General features: G+C 36.1%; 1 protein-coding gene across 1 annotated transcript in view; it reads right to left on the bottom strand.

The window, feature by feature from the left end:
• The window catches only part of GALNTL6 (polypeptide N-acetylgalactosaminyltransferase like 6), a 1,261,228-nt gene that overhangs the window by 824,338 nt on the left and 415,629 nt on the right, over positions 1 to 21,261 (bottom strand). The window contains exon 3 of the mRNA XM_007523011.3: positions 15,798 to 15,906. Within this exon, the coding sequence (XP_007523073.1) occupies positions 15,798 to 15,906 (109 nt within the window). The remainder of the gene's footprint in view (positions 1 to 15,797; positions 15,907 to 21,261) is intronic.

Raw genomic sequence — 21,261 nt, 5'->3', positions numbered from 1 at the left:
TTTAACCCAGAACCCTGTGCTTGGTTTCATGTGTACTCAACTAGCTACACCATTGCCCAGCCAATCTTTGGCTAACTGTAGTCCAAGCTTTAATTACATTGTCCTAGCTACAATATCTGTTAATTTCAGGAGAGACACTTGTAATTTAGAATAACCAGGAAAACATAAAAACTGGTGGCACTGCAGTATGCGCTAAGTGACTGCTATGTTTACTGATCCCTTCTGAATAATAACCAAAAATCTTTCACAAAACTACACACACTGTATTTTATACCAAGCTCCTGTTTTACTCTGGTCACATGTTTTCAACCATGGCTTACTGTCTTAACCAAATGGAATCAACTGATATCAAACCCTGGATTTATGTAATTTTGGTGAAGAGTTTAGTGACACAGTGATAGCCTAAACTGGATTGGTGACAACTCTAATTAGTCATAATTTAACTTTTAGCACAATTCTGCAAGGAGAGAGTCACTAGAGAAAGACAGAGCAGATGTAGTGGGTGTTGATGAAGACCCAAAAGAAAAATGCCATGATGGACAAGGAGAGTTTATTCGAAAGGGGTTGAATCTTACTGTGAAAATCTTCTGGGAGGTTAAAAATGCTACAGTGTTGCCTGCAAACTCTCATATATCCTACAGTCCAGAAAGGCTGATTATGAACATCTCATTTTTTTTTCCTTTTCAGTACTTTCATGTTTATTACAAAATAAATTTCCATTAGCTGACTGAAGTAATCTGTCTGTGATACACATTTCTTTTCAAGGTGAAGGGGTGAATAAATTATTTTATTTAAAGACATATTTAAAGACATCATTAAGTAGTCTAAAACCTTACCAGAAATGTACATTTTTGTCACAAAAAGTACTGCACGGTTCTTTGTCAGATATACTTGGTTCATTGTGAAACTGTCACTCTCATAAAAAGAGAAACAGTTGTTTTTTAAGTAGTTAAAAGTTAATTTATATACAGTTAAATGTACAGTAGAAAAGCTATCCCATAGTTATTATTATAAAATATTTTTATAATATAATATTTTTATTAAAAATAAGGGAAAACAGAAGAATGATGTTGATATTTATATCAACAGCAATGTCCACATTACTACTATAGGGTGTGTGTGGGGGGCATAAGCTCAAGAAGTTGATATACTTAGTGGTGAGATTTAACACATCAAAGAACCAGCCTAGAATTATCTACTTATTTAAATTATTTTCTTTTTCTGAAAGTTTAAGTGATTTTAATTGGTCCCAGGAAAGCACGGTCTTTAGGGGAAGAAGAGACTTAGGAGGAGATGAGAGGATGAACTCCTATATACAAATGTCCTGTAATCCATTGTTTTTCCTCAATATTTTTTTTAAATAAGTATCTATCAGAAGTTATTTCCTAGTCTGGTTTCAGAAACACATAGATGGATCTTTATGAGAAAACAATTTGAAGGTGCTATTTTGTAAGTGAACTTCTAAGAAACACTAAAATAAACTTAGATATGTTAGTGACTAAATGGCATAATGCTAAACAAAGCAGTAGTAAGAGATACATTTCTCACCACATTTCCCAAGGGGACTATAATGTGAAAAATGCAGGGTTACGGTTTGTGATGTGTTAACACACTACTTTGTTATAGGGTCTCTGTGCTGGTGGAGGTGAGATACTGAGTTTGATGAATTGTCAATGATCAATTGTCAATGCAATGGCTAGAGTAATAAGATACCTATTAGAGTTTGGTAAACTTTCAGACCTCTATAAGTCTCAGAAATATAGAGAAGTTTCAGAAAGAGAATATTAAGGGTTCTACATGTCCCTGAATAGGGAACGTGTCACAAGTTATGAAACAGTGCTACTCCTTTTCATCTCCTCTCCCTCTCCTCTTCCTCCTTCTTTTCCTCTCTCTCTCTCTCTTACACACACACACACACACACACACACACACACACACACACGTTGATCACTGGGGCTCATTGCCAGAATTATGAATTCACCATTAACTCTGGCCATTCATTCATTCATTTTTCCTTTTTAAAATTTTCTTTGGATTGAGTTGGATTGGGCAGAGAGAAATTGTGAGAGTGGAGAAGGTGATAGGGAGAGAGAAAGACAGACACTTGCAGATCTGCTTTGCCCCTCATGAAGCACTCTTGAGTCTTTGTGCATGGCAGTATGTGCTTAAACAGGTGCTCACAAAGCCCTCTTTTTCTCTCATTTCCTGTCTCCCTTTTCCCTCTTCTCTTTGTGTATATCATAAAAAATGAATGAAGGCTTCCAGGGTGGAACTATGGAGACCTAGTTACAGAAAGTTGGCTTTCTCCCAGAGAACAAAATTTACAACAAAATAATTCAGCAAATTTCATCAGATAACAGCTGGTATTTCTAGTGAAGAAAGTAACATCATTATTTGAAGGGCTCTTTTAATTAGAGGAGAAAGTGCTTCCTTGGGTTGGTGCCACCACTGCCAACAGCACCAAGGGAAGAGTGAATTTGAGAAGAAAGCAGGCATCTTGTCCCAAGCTTCTCATACTAGCCTCTGTAACCTCCTCTGCAATACTCCTACAGTGAAAAAAAACAAAGGTGAGTGACCAATTTTATGCTTTACCCACTCGAACCCTCTCCCAAGCCCAGAAAGACTGACTCCAGAAGACCTCAGGATGAAAAAGAGTGGTGAGCTGGCTACCCAAAAAGTTTACCCAAACCTACAAGCCCAGAAAGGACTGACTACAGGATAAATAAGAGTCGTGACCCACACAGAGCACTTGCCTGACTGTATTCTTCAAGTAGGTTAGGCTGGTCCCTATAGGAGGTACTCTGCCTCTGACTAGAGCTGAAAGATCAGTGCCCTAGAGTGACAAGTGTTTCAGCACAAGTATGTGGAGGTTTCCCAACATTCTTTCTGTGAAGTGGGCATTGCTGGCTGTCTGTCCCTGTAGAATTCTTGAAGAGATGAATTTTGAGTGGGTCTGAGGAATATCTTCACACTGAAGTTACCAACAGTTACTGTTGCAGTTATAAGTCTGTGGCAGCCTGAGTGGACTGCACCATTCCCACATACAGAGAACATTTTTTTGTTAAATCTACCAGGTAGCCTCCCCATCAAAACAGATCTGTAGCCCTACCAACTCATCTTCATGGCAGAGACTTACACACATAGAGACAGTTGCATCACACTTAGAACAACAGCTCTTCCCACTACAGTAGTGAAACACATCACAACATAGCTTGCTCCAGAAGCACCGGATCCAACAGAAATGAAGCTACCTCACACCATATCTAAACAACAATACCCAGGACACAAATTTCAAAAGAGACACAAAATACAATAGTCAAACGAAAAAGACCATTGCAAAAATGACCCACAATAGAAGCCCAGAAAAACTTCTACGAGCTAGAAGCAACTAAGAATGAGGAAAACACCCAAGCACTAATTAATTTGATAATCATAGGAGAGATGATCATAGGAATGATGAAAGGTTTTGAAGGAAACATAATCAGACATGGGGGGAAATAAATGAGACTCTGAAAGAAAATACAAACTATCTCAAGGTAATTACAGAACAAAAAGCTGAAATAGCTAAGTTAAGAGCTTAATAAGCTGAACAAGGTAGTACTGTAACTGAATGTGGTAACAAAATATTTGAACTAAGGGATAGAGGTGAGGGAAGTGAGAGCTAAATAACTGAGGCAGAAAACAGAATTAGCAAGATTGAAGATAAATTAGAGAAAACTACAAAAGAAGTAAGAGAACTAAAAAAAATAACAGATTAAGAAACACTGAAAACAATAAAAAAGGCATATAGGAATATAGGATGACCTCAAAATAAGTAATATACACATTATTGAATTTCCAGAGAAAGAGAGAGAGAAGAAATCATACTAGAGGATACAGTAGAAGAAAACTTCCTCACTCTAAACAGAAAGGACATAAATATCCCAAGAATTCCAGAGTCCCAAATAGAATATATCAAGACTTAAACACACCAAAGACACACAGTTAAAATGGAAAGGAAGGGGACAGAGAAAGTATTCTGAAGGCTGCAAGAGAAAAACAAACAAAAAACAAAAAGTCACATACAGAGGAAAACCTGTAAGGTTATGAACAGATTATACATATGCAAACTCTAAAAATCTGAAGAAAAAGTAAAAATATATGTTTTGCACTAAATGAGAAAAACTTTCAGCCAAGATCAGCATGTACAAAAAGCAGAGACACAGCAAAGAAAACTACAGACTAATATATTTCATGAACATTGATTGTAAAATATTGAACACATTTCTATCAAATTGGATACTGCAGTATATTAAATATTGTACATCATGACAAAGTAAGACTTATTCCAGAGATCCAAGGCTGGTTTAATATGCATAAGTCAATCAATGTCATTCACCACATCAATAAAGGAAAAACCAAAAACCACATGATTATCTCAAAAGATATTGAGGAAGCCTTTGACAAAATCCAACATTCTTTCATGATTAAAAACACCACAAAAATGTAAATAGATGAAACATTTCTTACTCTAGTTGAGTCCATATACAGCAAACCTACAGTCAACATCATATTTTTTCACCATCAAACAATGGTGAAAAATGAAGAGCATTCCCACTCAGATCAAGTACTAGACAGGGCTGCCCAGTATCCCCATTACTATTCAATATAGCACTGTAAATTCTACCATAGCATTTAGGTAAGAGAAAGGAATTAAAGGGATAGAAATTGAAGGAGAAGATTTCAAACTGTAACTTTATATATTTTTCTTTTTCAATTTATGGTTTAATGTTAGTAGGGACTGAACCTGGGACCTCAGAGCCTCAGACATGAAAGCCTTTTACATAAACTTTATGCTGTCTCTCCAGCCCCAAACTATAACTAATGTCCGTATACATAGAAAAACCTAAATAATCCAGTAGAAAGCTCCTGGAAATGGAAAGGCAATATAGTCACACTACAAAATTAATGTTCAAAAGTCAGTGACATTCCTTTATGCAAACACTAAATCAGAAGAAGAAATCAATCCTATTCACTATAGCTGCAAACATAATAAAATACCTACAAAGAAACCTAACAAAGGAAGTGAAAAATATTTACAATGAAAACTATGAGTCACCATACAAGAAAATAGAAAAAGATAAAGAAGTGGAAAGACATTGTATGTTCATGAACTGGAAGCATTAACATCATCAAAATGAATATTCTACCCAGTATCCTATCTAAATTTAATGCAATCCCCATCAAGGTCCCACTGATGTTTTTTTAGGAGAATAGAACAAAAGCTTATCTGGAACACGAAAACACCTAGAATCTTTAAAAAAAATCTTGAGAAAAAAGAACAGAACTGGAGGCATCATGCTCCCAGGCTTCAGACTATATTTCAGAGTCATTGTAAACAAAACTGCCTGGTACTAGGAAAAATTTAACAGATAGAACAGCAGAACAGAGAGCTCAGATATGAGCCTCCACACCTATGGTTATCTAATTTTTTACAAGGTGGCTCAAATTATTAAATGGAGAAAGGAGCGTCTCTTCTTCAAATGATGCTGGGAAAACTGAGTTTAAAAGTGCAGAAGAATGAATCTGAACCACTACATTTCACCACACAAAAAAGGTAAACTCAACATAGATCAAGGCTTTGGATTTTATACCATAAACTATGAAATGCTTAGAGAAAAATATTGGCAGAAAACTTTTACATTTAAATTTTATAAGCATCTTCAGAGATACAAATCAAATTGCAAGGAAGACAAAACTAGATCAAACTGAAAAGCTTCTGCACCGCAAAAGAAACTACTACCCAAATAGTCTCCTTATAGAACAGAAGATCTTCATATGCCAGATAAAAGGCCAATAACCAAAGTATACAAAGAGTGCACCAAATTCAGCCAAAAAAAAAATGTCAATTTGAAAGTAGGGAGAGGATCTTAATAGAATATTTACCAAAGGAATGGTACAAAAGGCCAACAGATATAGGGAAAAATGCTCCAAGTCACTGATTGTCAGAAAAAAGCAAATAAAAATAATGAGATACCACTTTACTCCTGTGAGAATGTCATACATCTGAAACAATAGCGACAACAAACACTGGTGAGGTTGTGGGGACAAAGGAACTCTCTCTTGCACTGCTGGTAGGAAAGTAAATTGATTCAATCCCTGTGGAGAGCAGTCTGGAGAACTCACAGAAGGCTAAAAATGGACCCACCCTATAACCTTTTAATTCTTCTCCTAGGAATAAATTCTAAGGAACCAAACACAGCCATCCAAAGAGGTGTGTGTATACCTACGCTCACAGCAGCACAATTTGTGGTAGGCAAAAACCTGGAAACAATCCTGTGTCCAACAACAGATGAGTGACCAAGAACATAGTGGTCTATATACACAATGGAATACTACTCAGCTACTAAGAATACAGAATTCACCGTTACTTCATCTTGGGTGGAACTTAAAGGAATCACTAAGTGAGATACACCAGAAAGACAAGGATGAATATGAGATGATCCCACTCATAGACATGAAGCAGTTTATGACTGAGACCAATGCTTTATCCACTGTGTCACCTCCCGGACCACTCATAAACACACAGATGAAGGAATAAGTTTATACAAATGTTTAAATAACCATTTGTTGAGCATAACTACAGCCCAGAAAGCATGAATGTGTAACTTAATTAGCACTAAATAATTCTATGTTATAGGCTAAATCACATTAAATCATATTTCACGTATGAGAAAAGCAAGATAAACTAGTCTCCTGCATACTTGCCTACTGAACATTGGCAATTCTATTTTATTTTATTTATTATTTATTTCTAATGAGAGAAATACATCAAGACACTGCTCAACTCTGGCTTATGGTGGTGCTGTTGATTGAACCTGGGACCTCAGAGACTCAAACAGGAGAGTTTTGCATAACCATTATGCTGTTTCTCCAACTCTGAAACTGCCACTTCTAAAAGTGAAATATTTAAAGTTTTGCAGCAAAGAGTTAAATTGAGTGACTTTTAAAAGCTAATTTTGTCCTTTTCTAATATACTGATTACAGTTTAATAAATCTCCTAAGGCATTTCTACACTGCTATTTTCATACTGTGATAGTGAAGGGATTGTTCACTAGATAATTGTCACTCAATTCAGTTTCAACTAAATTTTGTTCCATTATTAAGCATATAAAAGATACATCTCAACAGAATGCTCACAGTCTTTTCACTTTCATTTTACATTTTCATTATTATAGAGTGACTGTCAAAGGAAATATTTCATTAAAAGTTCATTTTAATCTAATGAATAATAATGAATGTTATTCTGATAATACTTTGTGAAGTTGACCACCGCTCATTACAAAACTTACTGAGAACACATCATAAATGTATATATTATGCAGAACTATGAACAACAAACAATGTTAATTGTTGGTAGTAATACAAATATTCCATCTATTGATTTTAAGAGATGTGAAGCATCAATAAAAAATGACCTGAAGCCACATGAAGCACAGTGAAACTGTCATATTTTACTTTTCTGAAAGCAAAGTAAATACAATGTTTCCCAGATGGAGCACATTTTTATCTCTCATTTCTATACGATTGGCAATCTTGTTCAGTTACATAGAATAAAGATATTTAATAGCAAAGTGGGTCTCCAGTCAACATTAAAGTGAACTGATGTCTCCAGAATGGAAAATACCAGCCATATTATGTCAGATTTTCATAATATTTTCCTAATATAGGAATTTTATGATTCAAAAAGCCCAATTCAAATTATTCAGCATGATTTTGTAATTTAAAGCTCTTGTGTGAGCAGCTGTATTTCAAGAAACCAAAGTATTTTGACTCACGTAGTAAATTCCTATGTATATGTATGTATTCCTATGTATGTATATGGGCAGGAAGAAAATTGTATGTTAATCAGTAGATTAGAACAGAGACACGGGATAGGAATAAATCATAGTGAATCTAATAATCATGAAATGAAATTGAATTTAATTTTGATTAGGATAACCATTTTTGGTAGGTTATTTAGCATCAGATTGAATCATCTATTACATATTTTTAATCCAATGATACAATTTCTTCACTTGGATCCTTCCAATTAGCATGCAGTTGGTATAAATGTACATAAGATTAGAATTTCTTCCTTTTTTCTCTCTCCTGCTCCCTTCTCCTTCCCTTTCCTGTCCTCTGCCCCTTTCCCTTCTGCTTCCCTTCCCTCTGGAATTTTTTTAATGTCTGCTTATGTGAAAGTTGGCAAAATTTATCTATGACTATAATGAAAAGCATGTGGTGTTTAGAGTAACAATGGAGGATTGGGAAATAGCATAATGGTTATGCAAATGCTTTCATGCCTGAGGCTCTAAGGTCCCAGATTCAATCACCCACCAGGAGCCTGAGCTGAGCAGTGAATGCTCTTCTCCCTCTCTACACTTTTATTTCTCTCATTAAAAATACATACATACATAAATAAATAAATAAATATATCAATAATGTTATAAAGTTCACAAGCATTATGAAACAGCTCAGAGATTTTAATCAAAGGACAGATTTGAGAACACACAAGTATCAAAACTTCACTTAGGATGCTTGATATAGTGGTCAACACAGCCAAACAATGGGGGGAAGGGAGAGAAAAATTTCAATAAATGATGTTAGGAATTGATTGTCTAGATGGATTAAAAACCTAATAAACAATGAACTCCTATTCCATATCAGACAAAAATAAAGGTTAGCTGAATTCAAGATCTAAAGTTGAAAATGAAACTTGCTAGCTTTAGAAAGTGATACAGTTTGTCTGTATGGCTTATCTTTAAAAGTTAACTCCATCTACGGCTATACTACCCTGAACACGTCTGATCTCATCTGAAAGTTAGTTTCTAATTTCATCACATCATAATTAAGATCTTCTATCAATCAATGTACAAATAAGCTTTAAAACTCTGCAAAATTTGGAATAACACTTTTTTCATAATATATACCACCAGAGTATATTATTATTTTTTAATTTCTTTTTTTTTAATTTTTTTTTGGATTTTTTTTTCTTTTTTCTTTCTTTATTTCCATTTGTTGCCCTTGTTGTCTTATTGTTGTAGTTATTATTGATGTTGTTGTTGTTGGATAGGACAGAGAGAAATGGAGAGAGGAAGGGAAGACAGACAGGGGAAGAGAAAGACAGACACCTGCAGACCTGCTTCACCTCCTGTGAAGCGAATTCCCTGCAGGTGGGGAGTGGGGGCTTGAACCGGGATCCTTATGCCGGTCCTTGTGCTTAGCACCACGTGCGCTTAACCCACTGTGCTACCGCCCGATCCCCTTTTTAATTTCTCTTTTAAATTTTTTTATTATATTTATTTCTTTTCCCTTTTGGCATCCTTGTTGTTTTTATTGTTGCTGTTGTTACTGAGGTCCTTGTTGTTGGATAGGACAGAGGGAAATGGAGAGAGGAGGGGAAGACAGAGATGGGGAGAGAAAGACAGACACCTGCAGACCTGCTTTACTGCCTGTGAAGTGACTCCTCTGCAGGTGGGGAGCCAGGAGCTCCAATCTGGATCCTTACTCTAATCCTTGCTCTTTGCGCTACGTGGGCTTAACCTGCTGCACTACCGCCTGACTCCCCTATTTTTAAATTTCTTGTATTATCTTTATTTATTGGATAGAGACAATCAGAAACCAAGAAAAAAGGGGGTGATAGAGGAGAGAGACAGAGAAACTCCTACAGCACTGCTTTACCACTCACAAAGCTTTCCCCCTGCAGGTGGGGGCTGGAGGCTCGAACCCGTTCCTTGTGCACTGTAATACATGCGATCAACCAGGTGCACCCCCACCGGCCCCCACTGGAGCATATTATTCAAAGTAAAAATAGCACAATATGTGGATTCTTAAAGAAAGTAATAAATCCAATAGCTAGAAACAAATTAATATGGATTTTACCAAAATGAAGGCACAATTTATGCTATATACATAAATACTCAACTATATTAAAATTTGTAAAATAGAAAATTAAGTGATGGGGTTCTGAGAGGTAGCATAGTAGTTATGCAAAAAACGTTCATACTCAAGTTCAATCCCCTGCCACACCTAAGTCAGAGCTGAACAAGTGATCTAGAAATATATAAATAATAAATGAATATTAAGATAATAAAATAGTATATCATACATTCAACAAGGAAGGGATGAGAATTTAAGACATCAACTCATGCATGACAAGAGAAAAGAACAGTAGGAGTTACATCTGTTATTGACTGGAGTGAAATTAGCATATTAACTTTGGGAAAAAATGTTATGGATTATGTGAGCTAACTAAAATGCATTCCATATACATATAAAATCTACCACCAGCTATGTATCCTGGGAAAATACTGTCTCCATCCCAGGCCATGCATAAGAACTCTATAAATAACCACAGAGATTAATGTTGTAGAAAATTAAACAACAGTAAAAATGAATAAAATACAATTGCATACGCTGATATGAATGAATCCAAAAATAATTTTGAGTACAAGAAACCCCAGAAGGTGCTGGACAGTGGTGCACCCAATTGACATCACACATTAGCATACACAAGGACCTGGGTTTGAGCACCAAGCTCCCAGCTGTAGGGATTTGGGGGGAGCTTCAGAAGTAGTGAAGCAGATCTACAGGTATATATCTTTTTCTTACTCCATCTCCTTCCTCCTCTCTAAACTTCACTCTGTCCTATCAAATAAGATAGAAAGAAAGAGAAAATTAAAAAGTAAATAAAAAAAAGGGAAAAGAAATAGCTGCCAGGAGTGGTAGTATAGACACGGAGCCCAGCAATAAAGCCCTAGTGGCAATAAAAACTAAAAAAAAAAAAAAAAAAAAAGGGCCCAGATCAGATCAAATCGATGGGGTTTACAGTTAACAATATTTATACACCTTTCCCATATTTGGGAGCTACTCTCTTCCCTGATCAAGCTTTCTGGTCCTTTTTCCAGCCATGACATCATCTCCCCAGAGAGTAATTTGGATCCACCTGCATATCAGATCTCAGGCTCAGAAAAAACCAAAAACAAACAAACACAAAAACACTAATATACTCATGGGCTCTTTGGAATATAATTAAAATAGGCCTACTGTCTATCTACAAAATAGAGACCCCCCCAACTCTTCATATGAACTATTGCAGCCTTTAGGTTCAGGATTAGTCAACAATTTGTTTGGTTCTATATGTTCACTCTTTTTTTAGCCACCAGGTTCCAGATGCTAACATGATGCCAACCAGACTTCCCTGGACACAGGACCCCACCAATGTGTCCTGGAACCTCACTTCCCCAGAACTCCACCCCACTAGGGAAAGAGAGAGACAGGCTGGGAGTATGGATCGACCTGTTAGCACCCATGTTCAGCAGGGAAGCAATTACAGAAGCCAGACCTTCCACCTTCTGCAACCCATAATGACCCTGGGTCCATACTCCCAGAGGGATAAAGAATAGGAAAGCTCTCGGGAGGAGGGGAGGAGATGGGATATGGCATTCTGGTGATGGGAATTGTGTGGAGTTGTACCCTACTTATCCTATGGTTTTTATCAGTGTTTCCTTTTTATAAATAAAAATTTAAAAAAAAAACTAAAAAAGTTTAAATAACACTATCAGGTATAATTTTCCATAAAGTACAAATACAGGTAAATTTAAACATGTTTAGGTATACAAAACAAAAATTTTGTAAGGTCAGAACAGTACAAATAGTCTATTTTCTTGGTCTAGACATTGAAACATATATTTAACTCTAGTACATGTATGTTAGCATGTACTTAGAACTTCTCAAGTTGTATTTCTAATATTTCGAAAAGTAGTGAATCATGGACCATTATACCTGTATCTACTAGTGAATTACATAACATGCTCACATTTAAAGTTTTATGTTCACAAAATGTTTCCTCTATAGAAAATATGTTATATTGCCAAATTTCATTGGAGACCAATTTACTCTGGGTCAAGTGAGAAGGATATGAAAAATATCCTTATTTATGAGCCATATTGTATAATATGACACAGAAATAGAGGTGATTTCCTGAGCTTTATACTGAAAACTCATAGATATAAGAAAGGGTATACAGATTACGTAAAATCAAGTGAAAGAAACTTAGATGGATTGACAATTCCAATCATCACTAGTTAAATTTCTATTATTTTTTAATAGTTGGCCAATTATGTTAGATATGTTTTCTTTAACTTTATAGCAATTCTACAAAGGAAATTATTAGAAAGATAATTCATTTTTCCTTTAGCCACTCAAATGAAAAAGCTAGTACATGTCTCCAGGCATGTCTCTCTCCCACATGTCCCCTTGTCATTATTACAGAGTGCCCTAGTATTACTATTTGATATTTGGTAGTGTGGTATAATGGAGCAGAAGATTTATTTGATATTTAATGTCACTCTGAAAAGTACTATTTTGATCTTGGGTGATATTTAATTCTAAAGAATGACTCTTTTACAAATTGGGAAAAATAATACCTCATTAATTCAGTAAAAGGTTTAAATTAAATATTTATATAAATTACTGAGTAAAAAGCATCCTTTTAGTAAAGTTTAGTTTATTATTACTATTATTATTAACTAGTGGCAATTTTAGGTGATTATATTACATAAGTGTACCCCCTACCCCCAAACTGAGCTTCCTCTGGCTGGCAGCAGGAATAAATAGTTAAGGCATGGGTAGATAGCATAATGGTTATGCAAAGAGTCTCTCATGCTTGAGGCTCCAAAGTCCCAGGTTCAATCCAGCACAACCAAAAGCAAGAGCTGAGCAGTGCTCTGGTAAAAACAACAACAACTTAAAAATAAGATGGGTAAAAATGCAGGCCAGTGAAATAGACCATGAGTTTATTAAGAGAATAGATTTTAAAAAAAGGAATAGATGGTTAGATTAATATAAGTCTGATAGGACAAAGTGATAGGAAAAAATAAGCATGGGAAAGTGAGAGGATTACTAAAGACTTGTTAGTAAAGCTGGTTTCCGCCCAGGAAGATCTACCTGCGAACAAGTCCTGGCCCTCTCAACTTACATTGAAAATGGATTCCAGAAGAATTTAAAGATGGGTGCTGTCTTTGTTGATCTCACAGCAGCCTATGACACGGTCTGGCACCGTGGTCTCCTAGTCAAGATCTCAAGATGCCTGTCTCCATGGGTGGCCAACACTATATCGTTTCTTCTGCAAAACAGAAGATTCCGGGTGCATCTGGGTGACAAGTCTAGCAGATGGAGACTTGTCTCAAGTGCCCCCCCCCCAGGGCTCTGTTCTGGCTCCTACACTATTTAATATTTACATCAATGACCTCCCAGAAACTTCTTCAAGGAAGTTCATCTACGCTGATGACATCTGCTGTGCAACTCAGGCATCCAAGTTCAACATCCTCGAGGAAACACGAAAGACATGTCTCTGGTATCTGATTACTGTAAAAAATAGTGACTAATCCCTAGCACTGCAAAAACGGTATCATCTGTTTTCCATCTACACCATGCCTCGGCCTCGCGTGAGCTTAATGTGCAGCTTGGCGGTACGAGAATCCGGCATGAAGCCCAGCCAGTCTATCTTGGCGTTACTCTCGATCGCACTCTGTCATTTCACAAACATCTCATAAAAACTGCAGCAAAGGTGGGCGTGAGGAATAACATCATTGCAAGACTGGCCAGCTTGCAATGGGGCGCGAGCGCTTCCACACTACCATCATCATCTCTGGCATTATGCTATTCCACTGCAGAATACTGTGCCCCAGTATGGTTCCGTAGCCCCCATGTCCACTTGGTCAATTCCAAATTATATTCCTCCATGAGGATAATTTCTGGAACCATCCGTTCCACCCTGATTCCATGGCTGCCAGTTCTTAGCAACATCGCCCCACCAGATATTCGTCGGGATGCGGCATCATCTAAGTTCATTTCCCACGTCTACACTCGACCGGACCTGCCAATATACACGGATATCTTCGCACACCCTGTCCAACACTTGACGTCTCGTCACCCAATCTGGTCCCCTATGCCTACACTGAACTTCTCTGTTCCAGTCTCTTGGAAACAGAGTTGGCAGTCAGCTGAGGTAAAGAACAAACACCTCATCACAGACCCCTGCAAACGTCAACCCGGCTTTGACCTAGCACGTTATGATTGGGCCCTCCTCAATCGCTATCGAACAGGCCATGGCTGGTGCGCCGCTATGTTCCACCGCTGGGGAACCAGAGACGACCCAAACTGCCCTTGCGTCTACAGACAGACTATGACCCACATAGTCAACGACTGCCACCTTTCCAGATTCAAAGGAGGTCTCGAAACTTTACATCAGGCTCAACCTGACGCTGTTAACTGGCTACGGAAGAAGGGCAAACGCTAGAAGAAGAAGTAATGGGGACCATTGATGGGGTTCTAATAACACTACAAGACAACCTGGTAGAGGTTGCATCTCTGAGAACTGAAATCACTGGGAGTAACAACTATAATGCTGTTGGGGAATAAGGGTGGTTATGGGATAGCTTTATCTGGCAAAAAGAAAGAAGAAAATGAACAAAGTCTGTAATAATTACATCAACCACACCTGAGCCAGAGCTAAGAACATTTCATAGCCTGGAACAGTTTCATAATTGTTTTAAAATCTTTATTCCAGTTTTCCTGCAGGTGTAAGTTAGTTATGAGCAAGTTTCACAAAAAGGCCTTCACAGTATGAGATGTTTTTGCTGTTGACTTAATGCAATGTCTCAGAGCTGTTTTGCTGTTGACTTAATGCAATGTCTCAGAGCTGATCAGATATTTTTATTAAACAATAGCTTCCCTATTTCTGTGGTATCTTCATATGAAAGAGAGCTCCTTTGTCTGAACAATGGAATATGTCCATCCTACCTCATACAATTAAAGTAAATTGAAAGTACATTCAGTGTCTAGCTATATACTTTTCTAAATTTCTCTGACTAGCAATATAATATTTTAGTACTTCCCAGGGAGTTTAGTTCTATTTTTTATCATAAGTACTACAATGTCCCTTCTCTTTCCATGTCTCCTCTTTAGTACAAGACTAGAATTAAGAAATATACATAGAAGTTTACTTGATGTCATATAACTATCTTTCTATCAGAGCATTACCAACCTGCTTTGGACTCCTGTGATCTACTAACTTGCTATCCCCCAGACATTGAATAGAACTGTGATACGCCTTGAGAACTTTCCATTCACAGTCAGGTGTATCTCAGCTTCAAAATACATATCTACCAAGTCAGTCTCACTGAAAAATTCTGACCATCCTCAAGAACTGTTGAAGAACAATTTGGAAATATAAAGTATTTTGTGTCTTTAAAATTGTATTTTATTATTATTTTTAAATATTTATTCCCTTTTGTTGTTCTTATTGTTTTATTGTTGTAGTTATTATTGTTGTTGATGTTGTCATTGTTGGACAGAACAGAGAGAAATGGAGAGAGGAGAGTAAGACAGAAAGGGGGAGAGAAAGATAAACACCTGCAGACCTGCTTCATCACCTGTGTAAGGACTCCTGACTCTCCTGTAGGTGGGGAGATGGGACTCCAACCTGGATGCTTATGCAGGTCCTTGCGCTTTGTGCCACCTATGTTTAACCCGCTGTGCTACCACCCAACTCCCATCTTTAAAGCTTTAATGACCTCTTATTTGGCTAGTATTATAAAGTCTATTTGCTTTTTCTGTGAAATTAAAATTTTAGTCCTACCCAACATTAAAATACAAAATCCCCCATGAAATAACATTACTATGTACAGAAGGACTTCTATTTACACTATTTTAAGTAATAAATGAGACACTACAGTGAGTATAACGGCACTTTGGCTTACTGAAGTTCATACCTGAGCGCATAGCCTCTTTCTGAATGCTTTCATAGTCATGCCAGTCCTTTCTTCTCAAACCATCTGTCCAGGCATAGAATTGCCCATCTCCAAGGCCCAGTGGAAGTGTCTGTAGAAAAGGAAAATAGCCATGGCATAAAAAGGTATTTCTTTTTGCAGAATTGGATTAAAACAACAAAGCACTTAATAGGCAATCAAAGAACATTTGTTGAACAAGTGATTTTTGTGTCGAGTGCACAGAAAATGACAAGTGACTTAATCTGCTAGTGACTAGATTAATTAAAACTTTTTTTTAGTGCATGTCCAACAAACTGTAGCACTTTCTATTTTACTTAATCCAGAAGAATTTGTAAATCAGTGTAATTCATGCTTCAAGCTTAAATGCCTAGCTGTTTTCATTTATTCAATGTGAAAATTAGCATTGCCACCAATTTTGGTGTTAAAGGGAATTAATTTTGTTTGTGATCTGAAAACCTTCTTTCATTTTGATAAAGTCTATTTAAAAGACCTAATAATAGTTTAAGGTCTAAGCCTGACCCTCACATCACCAAAGGAAACCTGGAAACTGTAGGTTATTCTCTCTCTCTCTCTCTCCTCTCTCTCTCTCTCTCCTCTCTCTCTCTGTCTCTCTCTCTATATATATATGTGAAAAAGCCATCCATCCAGAGAGGTGAAAACCCAGAGGTGGCAAAAAGAAATAGGCAAAACAAAAAACAAAAAAACCCTACTAACGTTAACGACCATTGAAAAAATACTCATATATGCCGGTTAGAAGACTAAATACAGATTTCTTCCTGTTATCTGAAGGTTGAAAATTTCTTTGAAATCTTTTGCGGCTGAAATAGTGTAAAACAAAATCCTAAACTGGAGGGTTTTTTTTTAATGGAAGTTTTTAACAACTACATCATACTATCACTCATCTATATTCAAGTTGAAGTCATCACCCATTCATAACTAAATCACTATCCTTATGCTTAACTAAAATTTAATGCACTGTAATGTCAGTTTGAAAATTACTTTTGTGTGAATTGCTGCCGCTACTTCTTTCATTATGCTGTACATTTCCTGGTAATAAAGAATAAAAATGTTATGACTAAAACTCACTTTCACAATCTTAACAGTCAATATATATAAAGTATGTCTTCATTTTCATGTACCATGTCCCTTTTTTTATTAGGGAGGAGGGAAGAGGTTGTTCAGTTTTGGAAATTGCCCTAATTACTGATTCTGCTTCAAGATACCTATCTACCACATCAATCTCACTAAAAAACACATCCCCAGGAATTGTTGAAGAGCATTTGGATAATATAAAGTATCATATGTTCCTAAAACTTTAATAACTTCTTATTTGGCTAGAATAATAATTATAGTATGAAGAGAAGACATTTGTTTCAAGTTTCAGCTTAAGCAAAATGAAAGATGAATAATTTCAGTGAAGCAATTTTGTCTGTGTTGGCAAACACCACTATTTCCTAGTTTGAGAAAATGCAACTATTATGTGGATGAAAAATTATCTATCCTTAATTCAGTTTTATATTTTATAAATGATTCATTTGTTTTGAGAAAATGAAAACAAAGCTTACAACTACAAAAAAATTAAAAAAAATATTAGCTAAAATCAGAAGAAAGATTTGTCAAATCAGTTCACTATCATCCACATATTTAAAGGAATTTGTTAGAAAGGATATCCTAAGAAGAAATTAAGAATAATCAATTAAAGGTGGTTATATGTTTACATAACATAGTAAGGAAAACAAAGTTAATTTTAAAGAAGAAAATGAGGAAGATAATTTATAGACATTTTAACAGAAAATAATATATTAAAAGGGAAGAGATTTGAAAAATCAATATGAGGGTTGTCATAGCAAATAGAAAAGGTTAAGGATTTTTCTAAATTATTTTGACTTTAAAATCTTCAAAAGTCATAAATAAATCAGAAGTTATAAATAATCAAAGTACTTCACAAAACTTGTGTTTTATTGCATCCATGTATTTACAAGCACTAAGCAGTAATCAATATTTCATACACTGATACAGATAATGCTAATTTACAAATATTATTTCAGACAAAATTAGAAAAATATCAAAATATTATTTCAGACAAAAAATAGAAAAATATCAAAATGAATTTTGACATGAAATATGGAGATATTATTGTGTAAGTTCCAACTATTCAAAACTCTAGGCGCAGTAAGTACATTTTATTTTCTTTATCTTCGTACATTTAAGGTAAATAATTCTAGCAAGCACTAATATGTGGCATACCACAGACAGGAATTACTCTTTGCTTTCTTCAGAAACCCCATGAAAATGTCAGTAATGCATCAGTTGAATAAGGAAAGCATATATTTGAATTGACATTAACTTTTGCAAATGGCTAAGAATTAATAGGAGAGAAGCTTATATTTTAAGCTACTGAACTTTGAAAATACTTATAACTGGAGGCATCTGGCATTTCTGAACAAGGGGCTAAAGGGGACAATAAATTGCCTTTTTTGGAGGGGCATGGGAGTAGCTAGGCTTTCCTAGATTCCTGCCCTCACTAATACAACCACACATTTTTTTTAAATTTTAATTTTATGGAAGGGTTAATGGTTTTCAGTATAGTCTTTAACATATAGGCACAATCTCTCATCTCCTCGATTGGTGTCTAGGAAACACAATAAAACACCATTGTCTCTTCATTCTTTCCCTTTCACTCTCTCCCCAGAGTTGTTTGCTTTGTTGTAATATACCATAAACAGTCCAAGATTTATATGTTTTCTTTTACTGTTCATTGTTCTTAAGATTCACCTATGTGAGATCATTCCTACCAGACAACTTCTAGTATCTATCTTTACCTACAGTTGATAGGGATGTGTGTGTGTGTGTGTGTGTGTGTGTGTATGTGTGTGTGTGTGTGTGTGTGAGAGAGAGAGAGAGAGAGAGAGAGAGAGAGAGAGAGAGAGAGAAGAGGTGGAGAGGTGGTTTGGGACTTCTAGAAATATTGAAACAAGAGCCTTAGTTACTGTAGTACATCAGGATTCCGCTTCAGGCTATGATCTAGTAACACTAACCGAAGGTATCTTCCTTACTAGGCTCTTAGTAAATGTCTATCCCACCTTAAACCTTTTAGACAACAAAACTTTTAGACAGCAATATATGGAAAATTATAATCAAAAACAGAGTAAACATACAGTGGCTTCCAGACACACACCCAGTAATTGCATGGGGAAGTTCTTTCATATACATCTTCACAGCAGATATTATTCTATAAGCAAATAAATAAATATACAATCAAACACCTTGAACTTTCTTTAAGTTGTTAGTGGTGCAGAAATATGTGTAGGAACCTTGAGAGGAGTTTATAATGATAAAGATCAGGCTGAAGCAGTCTATCTGAAACTGTGCTTAATAAAGGTTGCTGAAGATTTGCTACACTTCTGTCTCTTCTATCTGTATCCATGCTACTCACAGACCAGAAATACCAGTATCAGCAGAGAACTCTTTAGAAATGTTAATTCTCTGTGGCTAGTGAAATAGCTTTTTCTCTCCCTCTCTATCCTCCTTTCCCCTCTCAATTTCTCTGTCCTATCAAATAAAAAAATAATATTTCCAATGATTTTTTTAAAAAACAGAAAGCATATAAATTATGTGTTACAAGTCCTATTGCAGTAGAAAATTCTCTAGTCCCAACTCATGCCTGTTAAATCATAAACTTTAAGAAAAGAGACATAGGAACCTCTGCTCTAATAAGCTGTCTAGGTGATTGCAAGCCAAAGTTTGAGAATCATAGTTTCATATGAATAGGCAAGTAACACACCTGTCATATTAAGATAACATATCATATTCATTTGTAAGACATCATAATCACTTGTAGAATCTTTTCCAAATTGAGGACTGATGACCACGACAACACCTCCTGTGTCTGTATACATTTCACGTGCTAGAAAGGTCACTGAATGAAGTTTAATCAATTTTAGTACATTTGGATAGAACCAGCTTTTCTGAAACTTAACCATCCAGAAAATGGCCCGTCCATATTTTAACTGTCCTTTTCCTATAAGCAATTTCCAGTTCTCAAATCCATTTTCTTTTTTCCATGGGGGTATCCATTGCATTTTCTGTATGACTAGAGTAGTGCATATCCATTACCTATTAACTTGTAAAATAAATATAAAGAGCATTCAGTTTTCATGAGTCTCCTATTTCAGACCCAAGTTAGGCTGGTAATTTACTTGTAGAACTCTTTTTATATTTCACTCTGTGAACCTTTTATACATTGAAAAGTCACTTCAGATAATTATCCCCCAAAAAAATAATCAGCAAAGGAAGGAACAGAAACCACTAAAGAGAAAGCATATATAAGAGAGTTGAATCCCAGAGATGAACGAAAAATAATTTACTTGAGTATGAGTATCAGAGACAATTTCTAAGGATGAAAAGTGACTTATATACAGTATATTTAGCAGGGGTAGCAAACTCAAACACCATCTAGAGTCAGAAATGTGACACAAATAGCTGAAAATACTGCACCACTGTAAGAAGTGCCGAATTTCTGACCACAATTGTTAAATTTCACATAATATTAAAATGCACCATAGAAGCTACCAAAATGAAAGTGACATAATGGAATTTAAAGGGGAAAATTTTGACCTTTACCTTTAAATTTATTTATACAATTTCAGATGGTGATTAGAGATATTTGTAGTAGTCCACTGTGTATACATACTACACTTTTTTTTTCTCTGCCTCCAGGGTTATCGCTGGGACCCTGTGTCTGCACTACGAAACCACTGCTCCTGGAGTCTATTTTTTCCATTTTGTTGCCCTTGTTGTTGTGCTTGTTGTAGTTTTTATTGTAATTGTTGTCATACCTGTTGTTGTTGGATAGGACAGAGAGAAATCGAGAGAGGAGGGGAAGACAGAGAGGAGGAGAGAAAGATAGACCTGCTTCACCTCTAGCACAGTGACCCCTGCAGGCGCAGAGCTGGGGGCTCCAATGGAGATTCTTAAGGCCTGTTGTGCTTTGTGCCATGTTCGTTTAACCTGCTGAGCTACCACCCAGCTCCCATTGTACCTTTCTTATTTAATTGTCCTATAAGCCATTATTTTCTCAGTAAAATTATTTGAGAAACAGGCATATTTGTGAATCTTTATTAAGACAAGGTTGTTTGTTGGGACCAAGAGGTGGTGCACCTGTTTACATGCACGTATTATAGTGTGCAAGGACACAGGTTCAAATCCCAGGTCCCCTCATGCAGGGGGAAAGCTCCACCAATGGTGAAGCAGGGCTGCAGGTCTCTCTCTGCCTTTTCCCCTTTCCATACGTTCTCAATATCTATGTAATAATAAATAAATTAAATTAGATATTTTTATAAAGATAAAATTATTTGTTTTCAAACACTATTTTTTTTAGCTTTTATTGGTCAATATCCAATGGAACAGTATTCGTAGTCAACTACATGCCAATCACTACACTTGT

This window comes from Erinaceus europaeus, chromosome 2, assembly GCF_950295315.1.
Source record: "Erinaceus europaeus chromosome 2, mEriEur2.1, whole genome shotgun sequence".
Taxonomy (NCBI): Eukaryota; Metazoa; Chordata; class Mammalia; order Eulipotyphla; family Erinaceidae; genus Erinaceus; species Erinaceus europaeus.
This window is presented reverse-complemented; position numbering and strand designations above follow the sequence as displayed.